The following is a 19,959-nucleotide window of genomic DNA, read 5'->3' as shown; positions in this document are numbered from 1 at the left end:
CATTTTCTGACTGTCCATGTTTTGCCATGTTTACAAAATACTTATAACATAACCTCAGTGATGTTTTGACTTTATGATAATAGGTCGTTGATATTATTTCAAAATATTTAGATTTCATTTACTTAAATAGTTTATTACGTTACATGTTGTAAAGGATAACGGTACTGGTTAATACAAAGTTGATAGAGTAAGTTATTTTGTACTTCGATGAAAATGAATGCGTTTTTTTAACAAAATACAAGATGTAATTAATTCGTGTACTGATCGAATTTTCACTTGTTCTACACTTGTTCCAACTATGTCACGTCCACATTGTGCTTCGATTCCATTGTGCTACCATTTATTATGATAGTGATGTAAATCAATGTCGGATGTCATTCATATTTGTCCCAATTATTCCGCGTGTTCGCTGTGCTGGTTTTTATTTTTTCATACGACCTAAAATGCATTTGATGGCTCTTTGTTAATCGAAAATCGTATTAATCTAATAATTTAAATTAAAATCTTAATGCACTTTTTATTGATTTTAAATCGCGGCATCACAGGCCATTGGTTACACGTAGTTGTATAAAACATTAACAGGAAAATATATAGTACGACGACATGAAACTCAACGGTCAATTGTCCGAGGGAATGACAATACCTGTCGCCTGATCGGCTATTACATTGTATAGTTAGGGGAGGGTTTAGTAATAAGAATAGATATCCCTCAGGCTAGATTATTTACATGGTGACGATACAATATTTTGCCATTGGTGTATAACTCCCTAGAATAAAACCATACCTTTGTCACTGAATAGTTATTGATAATAATTTTCTTGATAAAATTTGTTTAAAGTTTAAAATATTAAAATATGTTCATTAGAACGTTGTGAGTAATTCTAATTATATTTATGCTATACAAATACAGTTTTACTTCAAAAAAAGTTCAATTCTGTATTTTCTTCGTTTAAATGTATTTAGGATACTATTATAGTTGTAAATCTTCAATTGTGGAAAATATAGGATTAAAATTGATTAATAACGTAGATTACAAAATTTTTCTTTCTCAGTTGTGCCTGTGGCAAAGTCAATTAAATTATCATTAATTAGAATTAAGGTGGATAGATATCAGGATTATTATAATGATACTTAATTATAATTTCTACTAAACTTAACTACACTTATGCTAATGAGCACTAAATCATATTTTGTGGACTGCAAGTATCGTAAAGCTGATTAATATCCGTCTTAAATTAATGATTATAACAACGGAAATTTGGAAAGTTTAAGCTATGTCACTATAAAATAAACAGTGAACACCAAATGTATTAGAAAAAGGTTTTTTTAGTAGACGTGGTGGAAAACTATTTTTCATTTTGGTGTCACATGAGTCTTTACCATATTCTTATCTTTTTAGCTCGATCAATTCTTTAAAATACTAAAATACTTTAAAAACTTTTGATACTCGTATTTATAATACCATTACAGAGTGTTTAAGCTATCCATAAAGAATCTATTAAAAATGTATCAACTGATCTAGTCAAACTCGGTTTAATTTTTAATTAAAATAAAAAATAATGTTTATATTTCTTCTTGATTTAATTGTCAATTTGTTATAAGTATTTAGTATACAATATAACAGTGTACAAATGTTTCAAGTTATTATAGCATGTATTATATTATAAAATATGTAGTAATCAAGAAATTTGAGGAGTTAGTTTGATATTAATTACATTATGATCGAAAAAATACTTAATTCAAAATAAGTCTTTGAAATTAGAGAAAGTAAACATAAAATTTATTGAACTCGTAAAAAATTATTTGTCGTTACCATATAGCAATTTTAAATATTGTAAAACTACAAAAATATATTACGAGAATTAAAATAAAGTGTTTTACAGTAAAATTACCAAAAATGTATTTGGTTTGGAATATTTTCACAAGGTTTTATACAAATAAATATAATTATTTTCTAAATAAAAAATTTTAAGTTGCTAAATGATTTTTACGCGAGTTGAAAAATGTGTATGTGAAACGAACGAGGATATATAATTAAAAGTCGGGTTATAAAAGTCTGATGATGTTTTTATATTTACAATCCATAAAAATTATGTTTGTTATATACATTATATTATACAAATAATTCATTATACTTTTATATATTTTTTATCCTAATACATTTACATTTATTAACGGTATGATGTATTTATAAGAAAAATCTGATATTATTCATTTTTCAATGTGTCGTATAATACAAAAACAAATGTAACTATTCTTAAATTACTACAACACAGTTCACTGACGATAATAATGTAGACTGACTAAATAAATGATCCGTATGATGAGTAACAATATGGATGATATTCTCATTTTCATTTATAATTCACATATTTCCAGTGCGTTAGATTAAGCTGTGTTCCTTTCAAAGTAAAACATGTTTGTCAACATTAAAATAATAATAAAGAAGATGTCACTTCAAGCTTATTCAGCTTTTTTTGAACGTACATTGATAATGGTATGTTTTAAGAACTCGTCTATTTGAAAAAATGAAATGATATGTTATTTCAGTTATTTAAATTTAAATTCGTAAATTTTTGTAAAATAAATAAAGGTGAGCGTTAAATTACATTTATAGAATTCGTACATTAAACATTGTAATGTGATTATATTATTAAAAAAATAAAATTATGAATAAATTTTCATCTGTACAATTACGATCGAATAAAACGATTAAAGATTTTCAAATAATAGTTTAATCAATAATTTATAAGTATGATATTTGTAAAATAGTAATTATTATTAGCTACAATTATATGACTTTGAAAACCTGTCATTAAGTTTTTCCGATAAACGGTAATATAAATTTTGTGAAATTATCGTACTAAAATGCATTTTTTGCAAAAATTCATATCATTCATGATAAAACTTTCATTCATAAATTATAGATGATCATTATGCACAACGTCGTTTTCTTAGTATCAGTGACATTTTAGCGTATCATTTTGAACCGAAATTTAAACCCTCATCTCCTTGACTTCAACACGTTTTCCAAAGATGTTTTTAAAATAGTTAATGTCTTTGTTTAGTTCAAGGTTATTCAAAATGCTTTACAAATATTATTTGCGCCAAGGAAATTTAGATAAAATGGTGATACTAAAATTTATTGGTAAAATGGCAATAAATTTATTTTACAAAACTACTCAACAATATTCCGTATGAAATACAGAATATGTTAACAACATTGTGGTAGAATGGATCACAAATCACAAGTATCAAAACTCTAATTCGGTAAAAGTTTTTGTACCATAAAAAGACCTCTTAAAAACATGTAAACTATAGTAATAAATGTAAGCATATACAAGTTATAAAACAAAAATCGATTTTGTTATTTGGTTATTACTTGCTAAAAAATGACATTTGTGATATACTGCTGCTGATTTTCGTCAACTACGATTTATTACATGGTCTGCTAGTTGTCAAAGCCCAATCATATAACCCCAAAATCATACGGTGTATCAATTTCAAACTCTCTTCTGCGAAGTTACAAATTTTCGCCCCAAGAGAGACACAAAAAAGTGTTGCAATATCATGTAACATAAAAACAAAAAAGAGGAGTAACCATCGAGGGAAAAAGATATCTTTTAAACGACCGTGACGGTGGTGAGCCCAAGACAAAACGCAAGCGCTAACGGACAAATTCACAACAAGTGTGCCGCCACTGTTAAGAGTCAGTACCGTTGCGACCGGCTTTTGTCCAACTCGTTAAGAGTAGCCTTATACTGGTAACCGATACTGTTTTTCGATAAACTTCGAAAGAATTCGATTCATAGGCATAATGTATTGTTATTAATTTTGATAAGCTTGTTTTGTGAACCTCGTGATGAAATCGACGACATCTCCGGGTCTCAGATATCAAAGATACGTACGACCTGCTAGTTCGACAACTGACCAACCGGTGAAGAGACTAGAAGTCGACTTATACCATAAAATCGGTTATCATAAAGGACTTAAATATGACTTGAGAAGTTCAAGTTTTGAAGGCTCTGGCAAAGTTTTACCTTGGACAGGGTGAGTATTACATTTCCATAACAACCGATTAAATTATAGCTGTTGTTCATTTAAACTGGCAATACTTATGTACTTTGACTCAGGATTAATTTTATAATGAGCATTTATAAAAGAGTTACAATATGACTCAACTAATTAATAATTTATCAATACTTAAAAAGAATATTTATAATTTTTGGAGAGCAATATTTGTACCATTCCGGCCTTTTAAGAAGTGTTTACACAGTTGTCGTTTTGAAAAAGTTGTCATTCCCTTGATATCTATTAAATCACTATCAATATTTCACGAATATTTTAAAATCAAAATTTATAAATATTATTCCTTTTAATCAGTACAAAACGGTAGGTTTTTCCAGTTAGGTAATGTTATTATAATTTTCATAAAAATAAATGATTCTTATTTTATTGTTGATATTTAGTTAGTTATTTTATTGATTAATACATTTTTAAATATTTATCGCATCTTACAAAAACTTGAATCCTATATGAACGATAATCAAATTAGGTACTTACATTTATTTTTTTCTCTTACTTTTATTTTATTTACTTTTTGCATGATCACAATTCATATTAAACGATTTTTGATAAATTTATCAAAATATACATTATTTATTGTATATTCACTAGTATATCTAAGAAAAGGTAAAAGTTAGCTTGTAATCATATAATGTTTCCATAAAATTATACTTATTTTAAATTTTATGTTACTGGTTTGTTCCGATAAAATAAAAAATTTATTGACAAAATATAAACGGAAATATTTAAAAAAAAAAGATGAATCACATAAAATTGGTCGATCATTCTTTTTATAGTAAATATTCACTTGAAAAGGTACTGAAAATTATTCAGAAGAAATTTAAAGTTTAACCTTTTTCTACATGGTACCCTGATAAAACTTTTACATTGCATTCCATTGGTCAATATTAAAGAATATTTTTTACGTTTATTCTTATTCATGTCAAAAAACTTACCATTAAAATAAATAGGCTCATCTTTGATAAATGATAAATTTTAATTAAAATTACGCCGTAATCAGAGATTTGAACTAAGGGATTATATACACAAAAAAGCATTTTACTACCTCTTCTAAACAAAAAAAAATTATATCTTCACCATGTAATTATTCTAGCAAAGAAAATATGACACTCCGATAATTACGCCAGTCAATGATGATAAGATTTACTTCATCACGTGTACGTGTTTGACATTACAAAAACTCAATTTCTTTAATTGGATTTTTTGTGTCTATTATAAGACTACAATAATTAAAAAGACAATAATTGGTCGTGTAAAATTTAATTTAAATAAGTATACAGTATACAATTTATTACTAGCATTTTGATATACTCAATATTAATTATATTTTTAAAAATTTTTATCATTATTTGAAAACAACAATTATTTTTCCCTAATTAACTAACCATATTAATAAAAATATAACTTCCGATGATTAAAAAAACTATATATTAATCTTTTATGGTCTCATACCTAATCTTTGAAATCGACTAGTTACTGTATTATTTTTAACGATTTTCAGAATTCACAACTCTTAAATTCATTACTCTCATATTATTTTCAATCGTTTTTCAACGATTATTATTTATTTTCAATCATCTTTTCACGTTTCTTTAGAAATTTTGTCGACAAATTTCTTAGATTATGTTGTGCTCAGTATTGTAGCTTTACAATAATGTGATGGAATTAGAACTCGTTAATAGAGACGATTTCAATCATAACTTCAAGTCTTATAACTTTTCTTAGAACATACTTTGTTTTCAACAGTTTATCCTCGTATACATCAGTTTATAAAAATCATTGATAACCAATTTCAAGTTAAAACTTTTTAGATCAGATATGCATTAAAAACAAAGAATTTACTGTCCATGGAAAAAGTCATTGAGCTAATTTTATATCACAGCAAACCATATGATTAGCCTTTATAAAATTACTCCAATTTTTGAGACATGAAGTTCTAGAAAATCAAATTAAAGTAGTCAAAGCACAAATTTGTTCAAGTTTCAACCACATAATGGTTCGATATTGATATAATTACAACAGCTTTAGAGATTTCAATCATTGTGACAAAACGCTATAGGATTAAAGACACCGACTGCTTTGCAATTAATTGAAATGCTTTGACCCTCTAATCTGTTTTTGGTTTTTTAAATATCCCGTATTTCAATTGCGCCACATAACACACTCGATTTCTAAAAATACAACAATTATAACACCTAAACTAATACCTGACAGCTTGCATTGATTTTTCATTCACCACGTCAGCATTATAGTTCTTTTGAATTATGTCTAATTTAATCTAAACTCGTACTGTTTGCCTGTCGTATTTATGATACCTCCGTAATTTGATTGAATTTTATTTTATTTTTATCAACGACCACTACACTAAACATTTTAATCTGATGATTGTCAATGAAAAGAAACTTATGAAACAGCACTCAACGTAAATATTACTTGATAGATTATCATCCTACGAACTCATGTGAATAATAGCAAATATGTACTTTAAAGGGAGAAGGAATTATTACAAACGAATGTAAAAAGAAACAAATGTAGACATTTATGTTTACATTACCTGATCATACTGTAATTCCAATATTTTATAAGTTGCATGGTTCTGTGATCATAAGTAATCGAAAACGTTATTAAAACATTTTGAATTAAAATACTTTACAATTCTTCAAATTTCCATTAAAAATAAATGCTAAATTAATTTTTGTGTATTTTAATGAACCAAAATGATCTTAATAGTATTTACAACGTTGAATTGTTTTGTTGAAGTTCCAAAATTAATATCATTACTGGTATTATAATCATAATTTTTATTTCACGGTAAAAACGTGAAACAAACTCAATTTCCCTTAATAAAATCTTTAAGTAAGATTTTAATAAAAAATAATAATGAATTGCTAAATATTAATTAATGCTTCGTTTAAGATTTTTCGAGCAAAACGTATAGTTCAGTTACGCTAAATTGAATTTCAATTCTGAAAAAATTTGAAGAAAAAAAGTTATAAGTTAGACATTGACTTTTAACGATGACAAGTATCGAAAAAAAGTGAAATAAAAGTAGTTTAACCGTTTTATTTTATATATCAATATAGATGTTAGGTCCGACTATCGTTATCAACATGTATGTGGACGGTCGTTAACCACCACATAAATTAAGTACAATGGGCGACGTGCCTTCTTAGCACATAGTTGTAACTTAAACGAATAAACATTGATATAATAACGTTCGTAGTGTTACTTAAAATTTAAAAATAATAAAACTCCAAAAATCTGTTTAACCAAAAAAAAAGACATACAGTCCACAACAATAGTTATTTGATACTATATGACAGTAAAAAATATTATGTAAAACAAAAACATAAATTATTTGAAGACGTTATTTTTAATTAAAATATATTCGGATCACTGTATTATGAATTATTTAGTGCTGCATTATCTTTTAAATTGTTTAAATACACAAAAATAAAGAAATCCCGACTAAATTGTTTTTAGTTTTTATAAACAAGTTTTAAATTACTCACCTCGTGTTCCAAAAGGTAATAGTTCCAAACCCATCTCAAATATTAAACAAAAATCTTTAACTAAGTTTTTATCACTGAATAGCCTTTCTTCTTGTCATTGTAAATAACAATTTGTGTATCTAACACCAATTTAATTTTTTGCTTTGGGTGTATAGATTTTGAATAAACTTTTCTTAATAGAAAACAAACAAGTTTTATATTTCAAGTCATTTATACACCTTAAGAATTTTTTAGAGATAGATATTTTTACACGCATTTTTATTGCTATTTTTCCGAAAATATAAAAAATAACAAAACCAATCACCTTAATAATTGGCAATCGTTATAAAAGCATATGTATATATAAATTACTATTTTCTTTTGTTTTATATAGTAAACATTTCTTCATTCAAAAGTAATTTTAGGGCATAAACACAAAAACAGATGTTGACAAAATATTGTAGTAAAGTACACTACATAAAAGAGTTTTTAACAAAATTCTTTACGCCATTGCATGTTTTTTATGCGATATAAAATTTAAAAATTTATGATTTATTAACATGGAACTATTTTGTTGTTCATAAAGTAGTTGATCAATTAATTGGTATTTATGGGAATCTCTTTATTATTTAAATCAAAAACCAAAATTTAATTAAAGTTAAATGAAAAGAGGCCTTTATTATATGCCATGGTTTTAGTGTTATACTATTTTTAACAAATAAAATTAATTAAATTACCTCCCTGTAAAATATGTCATTAAAATAAAATTTAAACTAAAGTGTAACTAACTATAATAGAGACACATGTTATAAATTAACAGGTAATAAGTTATATGTTGAATTACACTGTTTTCCTAAATTACTTTTATTTAATAAAAAATTAATCATATGAATTAATAATAATTCTAATAGTTAACGAAAATCTAATATTTTCTATATTAAAATACTGCAGTATTTTAATGATAGATCAATTTATTAATCAAATATTGAACATTTTTCCTTCGTTCACCGTAAATAGTGAAAATCTCAAAAAAAAATATTATTTTTAAAATCGGTAAATTTAGAAATTTTTTAAAATTTTTTTTCTTAAAACTGACATAACATTATTAAAAATGAACAAAAATCAAAAGAAATTTTTTTTATATAAATACCATAGATGCTTCCCTTTCTGTAGGTATACTTTTTTGAAGATCTATTTATTTACCTGCCCACAGGGATAATTCAAAATAGCAACGTTTGCACTAAAAGGTAACTTTTGAAAATGTTTCGGAATTACTGTTACCTATGAACACTTGTTAATTAATGTATGTACTATAAATAAAAAAAAAGTTTGACGTTTCTATATGCAAATAGTTGCCCTAATTAAATAATAGGCTATTTTTGTGTTAACATTTTTGATTTTATATTTTCCACTTTAAATTGCTATAACTCTTTGGAAAATGTTTGGATCAACATGAATTTTTTTTAGAAATTACTTATATAAACTTATTTTATCTGACATACTTTTTTTTTAAATTAAGCAATTTCTGCTTATACAAAGAGCGTTTAAAACGAATATTACGTAAAAAAATAGAACTTATTCAATTTAACTTTTGAAAATGTTATTGGAAATACTCTAAGCTTTAAATACATTTTAAACTAAATATTATGTAACGTACTATAAATTAGAATAAAATTTTCCCCGAAACTGTATCTGCTATGAATAAATTGCTACCGTTGTAAAAAAAAGATTAAAACATTTTTTCTATAAAAATGTATATTTATCAAACGAAAAAGAACTTCTAGTTTGCTACTATATACTAAATAACCTATTAATCATTGTATTGATGTATTGTGTAGGATTTGAAACATGAATTTTTTTCTAAAAATGGACTTACTTGTGTTATAAGCAAAACTTTACATGATTCCATGAGCTTTAACGCAGATTGAAAAATGTTATACTGAATTCATACGATAAAAATGAATAGCAGTAATAAACATAAAAAACAGATTTCTGTTACTTTAATCTGTATACTTTTGTGTAGGTTGAATATTCAAATTATTGTAATACAAATTCTTTCAATAGTTTCTTAACGTTTAAAAACAATTATTTATATTGATTTTTAATATATAAAAATTTTACTTGATATCATGAGAAGTTATGAAAAGATACTTTTCCATCATTAGTAATTTTTAGTTCACATAATAATATAAGTAAAAATGAAATTTAAACTATCTAACTCAGATACATTAAAAACATTACGTTTTCTTTGTTGACTTAAATTAATTTTTATCTTTAAACAAATGTGTGTGACACATTCAATGAACCCTTTTAATTGGTATTAAAAGTTTATTGTTAAGTATAAACCAAAATGGCGTGTATGAAAAATTACAAGGATACAATCCCAATACTTGATGAAATTTTTTATACTGTTTATCCAGACAAGTTGTCATTTATGCTTTAGGTTTTATTAAAATTATAGCGCTTTGTATTATCTATATCACATATAAATATCTCATAATGTTTGAATAGAAGTAAAATATAACTTTAAGGCCTTCGAGTCATGTTATTAGTTGATCATTTTATGTATCTCATTTTAACGAGCTGCACATTTTGTAACCTTTGAGTTTTTTTATAACATAAAGTGTATGTACAACTTTTGACGTAATATTATACACTTTAACAATATCAAATTTTGTTGTACTTTTAGATAAAAGAAAAACGCTTTTTCAAACTTCTATAGTTTCTATAATTTATAACAATGAGTTAATGTACTTCAAAATATATAAATAACTAAATTAAAATATATAATGCTGCTAATTTTGCAGCTAATTTCACAAAGAGTAAAATACTATATTTTGGATAGTACCTGTATAATATAAATCATATTATATACATTTTTATTGGCATGAAACAATTTTGATGTATAAAGTTTTATAAATTGTTTGAATGTACAAACGTATCTAATACTCGTAAGAATTATAGTTAATTAAAGTTTAATATGTTTGAATTTTGTATGAAAAAATTGGAAATTAATGTGCAGAAGAAGTATTAAATGCGTCGATAAATTTTACTGTGAATAGAATAAATGACTACAGTGTTTACAATGAAGCAAAACAGTACCATTTAAAATGAAACGTGATAAATCATGAAAGACGCATTTTAAGAAAGTAAAATAATTATCAGTTGTGGTTTTTGTCTCTTCAGATATCATTTCGCTCATTAGTTGAATTATTCCTACACTCCAAAATAAAACTTAAAAATAATTGCTTACAACATAAATTTACTGATTTAACGAACTAGTTTACAACATACAACATAATTTATTTTTCGATACGAATAAATGTTTTGACGGAACAGTCACAGTTGTGGCAATTTGCATTCATCATGTCGTTTCTACTCATTTACTTAATTTTACTTACCATTAGGGCGTTAACCCAAAAATCATGTCAGTTTGATGTAACAGTTATGTTCCTACGAAAAGCGTCGTTCCATAACATTTCAGCTCGTTTTGCGTTTATTAACCGACCCGGCAGAGTAATGGCGAAAGGATTTAGGAGACTGTGTTCGATGGTGAAAATTATGACGTGTTGACGAACGTTTTTCTTAATTTTGTAACACGAGATTAAAATTTACAATTTTAGTGTTACACTGCGCATTAATCAATATCAACAACGAACCCCAGAAATGTCGTGTATATTATTATGTGGGCTTAATGTGCGAAGAGTTGTTGAAGCCAACGAACCAAACGGGACACCGAATACCGATAGATTTATTTTACTATTAAATTTCGGATGAAATGAATTATATTTGATTGAGCTTATGCATTTCAGACAAGGGCTCGTTCACAGTGATTGTGGAGCGATATGTTGAAATAAACTTCCAATGGGATACCACCCCCTTTGACACAGGAAACGGAGCAAACCGAGACAGTTGTCACTAAAATGCGATCCCTTTACACCACATATGTAGGAATTCTGAATGTTCACCCGAAACTCAATGTTTGCAGACACAACTTCAATAGAATTCTATTTGCGTTGTAAACTTTATCAAACAACACACAATTAAATAAGAGAGCTTCTGCGAAAAAAAAAAACAGTCAGAATCAATTCCGACGCAGTACTGTTTATAAATTACAATTTATGAAATTTATGTAAATTTTTTAATTAAAAATACATTCGCAACTAGAGCCACGTTCATAGAGAAAAGTTAAGGATTCAAATCTCTCATGACGAAAGGCAACTGACGAAGTAGGTATCGCATTATTAACCATAGCGTAACTGTTGTCCTGTGAACAACAAATCGCTGTTGCTTGCATACAAAATTGTATGTATTCACCAATTTTATACGAGCGCGTTTTGTGCGGCAGGACTACAAATGTCACAATGATGCCTGTCGCGGCTAACGCGGTCTACTGATATCCGCGGGGGGCGTGTCTCGCGTCATGGTAACTCTTGCAAATCGCCTTGCTGCCATCACGCATTAAACACCAAATACAATTACCGTGTTTCAATTGTGGTCGTTGGACACTCGCTCCAGACACAAATGATCCCACAAAATTATCCTTATGAACTCCTGGTACCAGATTTTGACATTTGTCAAAAAATGGCGAACCCGTCCACAGTATAAATTATTTAACTCGTTACGCAATACCTCATGAACTCCTGGTACGCAATTTCAATTTTGTGCTTTTCCAATAACAAAAGTCACCGACTTTGTTCAGTCGGTAACGCACACTACTTACACACTTATTTACGGGTCCGTTTCCGTTGCGATGCGATACGTAGTCTTCCCTCTCCAACATAAGCAATAGCTTTTAAGAGAGGCCATTGAAAATAAACATTAATAAATAATTAGGTAGTGTGAAAGCATAATTTGTATTAAACGATATATTACACGAGACCTTTTCAGGAGGTAAATAGAATTGAACATCTCCATAAAGAAAATAGTTACTCGTTTAACGTGCAATTTGGAAATTGTAGTATTTTTTTTATGTATACCTTCTTCTCCGTAAAAATAGGAAACATCCGTTGAAAGATTTTTTTTATTTTGCCAATATTTATTTTCGTTTTATATATGGTCGAACACTACTTAGCATAAAATTATCTAGTGATCACATTTTTTATCAATGCTAATTTTTATCTCAGATACATTAAAAATGAATAAATTTAAAATTTAACACATTTAATGCGTATTCGTTGAATTTATTTTAAAACGTTGTTTATAAAACTTGATGATACAATGAAGACGCCTACTAGAATAAATTTGCATAATGAATAATAGTTGTATATGTCCTTAATTCCTAAAAAACAAAGTGCAACCTTATTGACACAAAACTCAAGTACTAAACGATAAATTTATACTGCGAATTTCATAAATTAAAATTACTACAAATCTGAAAATAAATGTAATGTTGAGAGTGTAATTCTGCTAAAGTTATCTAGTAGAAAACAATTCATTGCTGTGTGAATGTTATAAATAAGAGTAAAGAAAATTATATTATGAAAGAGATGAAGTTTATAATTGAAAATTTATTATTGCTACAGTAGAAATAAATATGAATAACTTATTTACTGTCGAATGGATCCGAGTTTTAACTCTATTATTTATTTTTACATTACGCTATATAGAACAGTTTAGATTAAGTAATGTATTATTTTTTTGTAACATGCGTGTATATCAACTAATTTAAAGCATTTCATTATTAAATACTTTCTAATACATTTTTCACAGTGACATATAGTATTAATATCAAACTGTTTTATGTTGTAGTTAACTCTTGAGTAAAAGTTGAAAAGTTCTTCAATACAAATTTTTATACATATATATATATATATATATGATAATTAACTCAAATTCAGTAAAAAAAATGTGCATTTTTTTTATCAAGAAATGTTAGTCTTAAATAATATTCATATGTTATAATCATAAAAATACCTTATAGTTCAATTTAAATTTAAATATTTATTAATTAAACATTTTTGACAGTCATAAAAAGATAAATGTTTCATACATATTATTCATAGGTCATAATTAACAAAATAATTTTTAAAAATTTATTTGATTGATTTTTGAATTATTCGTAGAAATGGGTTTTTTATGTAACTATATAGTAATTACTTGCAAAAGCTCATATTCTATATAAAAAGTATATTTGTGTTCCAGTTATAAAACACTGATATAAAGATAACATTATTTTAATGGTAGGGGAAAGTGGGCGAATCATTGTCTAAGGAAAATGCACAATAAAAACTATAACAATATGAATTAAATATCGATTTATATCGTATAGAATTGGTAAACTCATCCATTACTAATATTTAAAAAAAATGTTTGTTAAAAGATGAGGAATTCGATAAAATTGAATGTTTTGGAAAAATTAATTTTGGGCAGTATTAGAAATATGTATTGGTAATCCTGTGCTTGCGTATGGGCACTAATGTCTGTCATCTAAAAATTTAGTTGTAAGAATACATTTTTTTTTAAAATTAAATTATCATAATTATACAAAATTTAAAATATTCTATAAAATTGTTAAAAATATAGTGTAAACAAAAATAAATAACAGTTAATTCTTAATGGACACCATTACCTCATTATCACTTTCTTGTGCTTAAGCGCTTATAATTTTTCAATCAAAAGTTATAAATATTTAGTTCTATCAGACAATTAAAATGACTTATATTTAATGGTTAATAGATTATAAATTAGTTATTAAGTAAATATATGAGTATTTGCAGCTGAAATCGTCATGTCTGATAATTAGATCAATAGCCTATTAAAAATTAATTTGAATATATAATATTAATAAGTAAGAGTAAATATAAAAGTATACATCTGAGAAACATTAAAGGGGTTATAAAACTTGTTAGTCTTACACAATATCAAGTTAATTTAAAAGCCAGATGTGATCAATGTGAGACGAAATACCCATTGGACGGCAAAAGCCTATTCTCCAGTAATTCGAAGAAATACTTATCTTTTATAATAATTCGAATATATCTTTTGTTGGTTTGATATCCTTTTCAACTTTAACACATCATAAAAGTACATGATGCTTTTGGCATTTGTATTTGGCATCATACTCTGTATTCTTCTCACAGCCTCTGTGATGCAAGTATAATAAGTTCATGTAAAAATTGATTTTCTGGCAATGTTTTTCTTGTTCAGGATTACGATAAAATGGATATTCTATATTGTATGTGTACATTAGAAAATTCGCAGATTTTTTCTATCCTGTTAAATCATTTCACATCACGTTTGGTAGACAAAAATGAAAGTATTGTTTTAAAAATTTTAAATGTAATATTTTGTTTTCTATACAAATGATATCAATGTTATTAGAATTTATTTTTTTAAAACTAAGTATATGCATGTATACTTGTGAAATAAGAAAAATACATATCAAATGAAAAAATGTATAAAAATAATACCTATATAAAATTAAGTATTTTTCAAGTATATATAGAATGAAATATTCAGGCATTTAAAAAAAAAATGGTCAAGTATTTGATGAATATCAAATCTGTTGTGTCTTTTTTTTATAAGCAAAGAACATTCACATAACCATCGAAATTCGAGATTTTTTAATAAAATTTAGATGAACATCATGACGTTCATATAATACCATCTAATAGTATATGCATCTAATAGTCTTCATAATTGTGAAATCTTCCATTTGGTAACATAAATATTTATTCGAGAAACAAAACTCTTGAGAGTCATCGATTTTTAGATCATACAAAATCATCTGAAACTTTAAGAGTGTTTTTGAAGTCCGATTCGATAGTAAAAATATAAATAATAAGTCTATAGAAGCGTTTCTAAAAGAATAAATGTTGAAATATTTGTAAATTATCGGGATCTAATAAATAAAATAATCCTATAAAATTAATTGCCATACCTTATTATGTTGTATACAAGCACATGAATTAGTTCGAATTTATTTGGTAATTAATTGAACAAAAAGAAACAATAGAATGCATTTGATGTTCAGTTTTATAGAAAATGTTATTTAGCGAGGGGATTCGGTCGCTAATGAAAGTTTAGGGGACAAATCTAACGTGAACTATTAAATTATGATGACTAATAAAGATAATATGAGCAATAAACATGTTATTTTATATTATTAAGTATCGCGCCAATAGTTGGGGACATACCTCAATATTAAAGTGATAACTGTCATTATTATTGATTTCAAAACGTTATAAAATGTAATGCCTGTAATACACTCATAAAAGTGAAATTATTTCACTTTCGTTTTACTTTTTTGTGTCGCGTTAAACAGTTGTTTAAATTTTTAGTTGACCTAAATAAAATATAACACAGGAATAAAATTCTTTTGTTTTATGTAATAGTATTACATAAGTAGTGTATAAAATAAATATGTTACCGCCGCACAAAAGTCATTTGAGATCGTGCAACTTAATCCTCCTAAGGTTAAGTTTTAAAAAAATTCGACGCGTTTTGCCTAGGCACATAAACTGTTTGTGCGCACAATGTAAAATCACGTTGAACTGGTGTTACCGCCGACTTTAAAAAGTGTGAATATTATCCATTCCAGTCACAACATCACATGTGTGAGTATTATATATATTTAATAAATATGTATATTTATACGTATAAAAGTCCCTCGGTAGACGTAGGTTAGCATTACCTATGGACAGTTTTGGGATCTTGGGCATCATCTCGGTTTACCTACTACACACAGCAGAACTGCACATTTCTTGATCTCTTTATACGTATATTCATATTCGTTGAGTCCAACTTCATTCTTTATACGTGCTTTTTATTCATTCTTTTGCAAATCCAACTATTTTAACACCACAAAAAATTATCTCTATTTATGTGGTTAACTAAACTTTACCCTGAATAAAAACAGAGAATTAAAATACACATTTAAAAAGAACGCACAAATAAAAGATATTATGAAATGTTAAGCAACTTTAGCTTGAACTCGTTACCCAATCATGCTTGAAATTTCATTGGAAATAATTCAAAAGAATTATTGTAAAAATGCGACAAAGGTTAAAAACAATAGAAACTTTTACAGTGAATTAAGTTATTCCTTGGATAAAAAACATAACATCTCTTTGTTTAATAAAAATTATTAAAAGCATTAAAGTTTGCTTATCATTTTTGTATCGATATAAAACTGTTAGTAATGAAAAAAATATTTAAAAAGACGGTTAATAAGTAAATGACCATTTTCATTTTTACAACAAAAATTTTATCTTTTCTAAAAAAATTTGGTTGCTCTTATAATGTATTTAGTTGTTGTAAAAATGTAAATATTTAATATTATTTATAAAAACATATATTCATATAATTACTAAAATGTTTATACGTTTCGCTTTTATTATTCTCTTTTTGAATTATAGAAATATTATTCGCGAAATACTATTTTATTACATGATCTTTTAGCTAACACAGTAAAAAAATGAATATTTTCAAAGTACTCATCTTATAATTATGTAATGATGTAAAATATATATTTATGTATGATAGAATTTCGGCAGTACAATCAAATATACTTAGTTTTCAAAACAGTTCCAGTACATAATGTCATCTCAAACTTCCTATAAGATATATAAGCGTGACTATAATTTAATAAGTATAATGTATTTGTCCTTTGTGCAATGTTTTTCCTTAAAAAATTAAAAGTATGAATAAATTCTTTATAAAAAAGATTAAGACAGTTTTATTGTATTTTATTTCTTGTATTACACTTTAGTTAGGTTTTAATTTACTTTTTTACGTTCGTCTCCAGCCTTTCAAATGTTTTATTCCTAAACTAGTGTTATGCAATAAAAAATACACTAAAATAATCCATTGAAGAGCCTTTTATATTTAAAATATAACTTATATAACACAGTGGGTTAACAACACTCTAAAACAATGTCAACATCCGAGAAAATAATTTATTTTAAATAGCAGCTAAAATGTATCCCAATACTAATTATCTAAATCAGCACTTTTCCTAATTGAATTTACAATGCAAATGATCAGATTTTATTTTTATAGCAATGTTATATAGAAATGTAATATAAAACAAAAATATTATTTGCTTTTATGTATTAATTTGTAAAAATCAAACTTTCTAGTAATATTTATAATTAATATTTTAATAATTACAAAAATAAATTACTTTAAATGAAAAATGTTTCATTAACTTAAAAATATACACTATATACTATCCGGTAAATATGTTTATAAATAATTCAATTGAAATTAAGTACAAAGTGCCTGTGGGTGATTTAATTAAAAAGGTAGACATAGTTTTTTAGTTTAAGGTATTTCTCTTGTGACTATTATATCCATTGGATACACGTTTTTGTTTCTAAAATACGTATTCGCATTGTAATAAGTCTTATAATAGTTGTTAATTAAATAACATATAAAAATAATTAAATTTATTACTTAAAATATTTGAAAGTCGTGTAACAGTAAAGTCTATTTGTCAATAATTAATATAATTCAGAGGAATATAATAATATTTAAAAAAGTTATTAGATCGTATTAAAACAATGTTACCTTGAAATAATACAATATCTTTAAAATTGTATTGACTTAAAATTATTTACAAATCATTATAATACTCAATTAATTTACCCTCAATTCATAAAATAAACACGATATTTAACCGTTTTTAAATATAGTTCAATTTTTACGTTTAGACGACAATACACTTTAATTGAATGCAATTAAACATTTTTTTAGCTATTAACCACTAAAATGGCTTAATTTTTAGTTGTTTATATTAGACTATCCAAACAAATTTCACGTAAATCTTCATATATAAAAAAAAAACTTGAAATATAAATTTTTTGCAATTTATGTTTAAATAACGATTCTTTTGACGCTAGCAACTTGATTTTTCTAAAATAATTATTATGTTGATAAAATTATATTTGGTATTTTTTAGTTTCTTTGTTTCTCAAAAGATCGAAATATTAAAATAATTTAGTGCTTATTATATTGTATTTTTTTTTTTTTTAATGAACGAATAAACATATTACTTTTTTAGACAATAGAAGATTACATAAAAACACTACGAGTAATTATAAAAAATGTATATACGAAATTATATTATAAAAATGTTTAATATAAATTGTGTATACAGAAACAATGTACAATGTGAAATATCAAATATTTACTCGGATTGAAATACGTGAGCAGATTAATTACACGAGGGACTCCTAACTCATTGTATGGATTGACTTTGAGATAACATTACAGTCGTTTATTTCCAAATCAACAATAATATGTGATTTAGCTAATGTATACCTCATTGCATCCAAATATTGACCAAATACACATAACGCGTAATTATACCAATATTGGTGTTTACAGTCATCAATTTATAAATAAATTGGATAATTTGTTTAAAAAAATACAATTTTTATAAAAGAAAAATTCCTAATGGATTATGTTCTAAGCAAACTGAACCAAACTTAAACGTTAAAAAAATAAATACCTAATACCTTTAATTGGCTTGTCGTAAAACCTTTATAAGTTATACCCTTATAAAGACATCCTTATACAGTATAAATTAAAAAAGTAATTAATAATTGATGTTTCATAAAATATATTTCACTAAAGAAATAAAAATAATAATTTTCTTATCATAGTTACTATTTTAAAAGAAATCGATACTAGCGTCAAAAAATCACTGTGTAATATTAATGAAAATAAAAGTTAATTCTATTTGAAACACATTTCACTTGATGACTAGTATATTTCACATAAAAAATTTAATGGATCATAAGAATTTCTTAATATTTGTGAAAAATCTTATCAAAAATATTTTATATTGGATTTGGTGCAAAACATTTTAACACATTTTATGAAATATTTTTTTGTTGAGAATATTAATTGAAATCATTGATCACTTATTTAAAATGAAAAAATATCTAAGTCTACAAGTCACAAAATATTTTCAGTACATTAATCTTGAGAATGCATTCAATAAGAATGTTATTATTATCAGTTATAAATATTAACTGGTGTTCCTCCCGAAAAATACACGTTAAATATATTTCTCGCAATATCATTACCTTGTCAATTTGACGTAATTTTTAACAGTTTTTGTTTCTATTAGTGTTCAAGAAAACATTATTATTAATCTGATGAATTAACAAGGATTTTTAAACAATAAATACGAATTATGATTATAATGTTTTTATACATTACTCGATTTTTATTGGGTACTATAAATTAAATATTTTACAAGCGTTATATTTTTGGTTGAGATGTCAATAAATGTTTCGTTTAAGTTATTCTCAGATGAGTAGGTAGGAATTTTGAAATAAAATGAACCGTTTGCGTATAGATCTTTATACACGTGAAATTTATGATATCATGTGAACTGTAAATATATTTATTACTGTTGTACACTCAACCA

General features: G+C 25.6%; 1 protein-coding gene across 4 annotated transcripts in view; it reads left to right on the top strand.

Moving 5' to 3' along the window:
• Positions 1–19,959, top strand: part of LOC126898461 (GTPase-activating Rap/Ran-GAP domain-like protein 3) — a 123,081-nt gene that overhangs the window by 22,097 nt on the left and 81,025 nt on the right. The window contains exon 1 of one of the 4 annotated variants that reach the window (XM_050672957.1): positions 3,717–4,050. The exons of the other annotated variants lie outside the window; for them this stretch is intronic. Within the exon in view, the coding sequence (XP_050528914.1) occupies positions 3,863–4,050 (188 nt within the window). The 5' untranslated portion in view covers positions 3,717–3,862. Of the gene's footprint in view, positions 1–3,716; positions 4,051–19,959 lie in introns of those variants that run through there. 4 annotated transcript variants of the gene reach the window in all.

Source organism: Daktulosphaira vitifoliae, unplaced genomic scaffold (assembly GCF_025091365.1).
Source record: "Daktulosphaira vitifoliae isolate Bord-2020 unplaced genomic scaffold, ASM2509136v1 Scaffold_1, whole genome shotgun sequence".
NCBI lineage: Eukaryota > Metazoa > Arthropoda > Insecta > Hemiptera > Phylloxeridae > Daktulosphaira > Daktulosphaira vitifoliae.
This window is presented reverse-complemented; position numbering and strand designations above follow the sequence as displayed.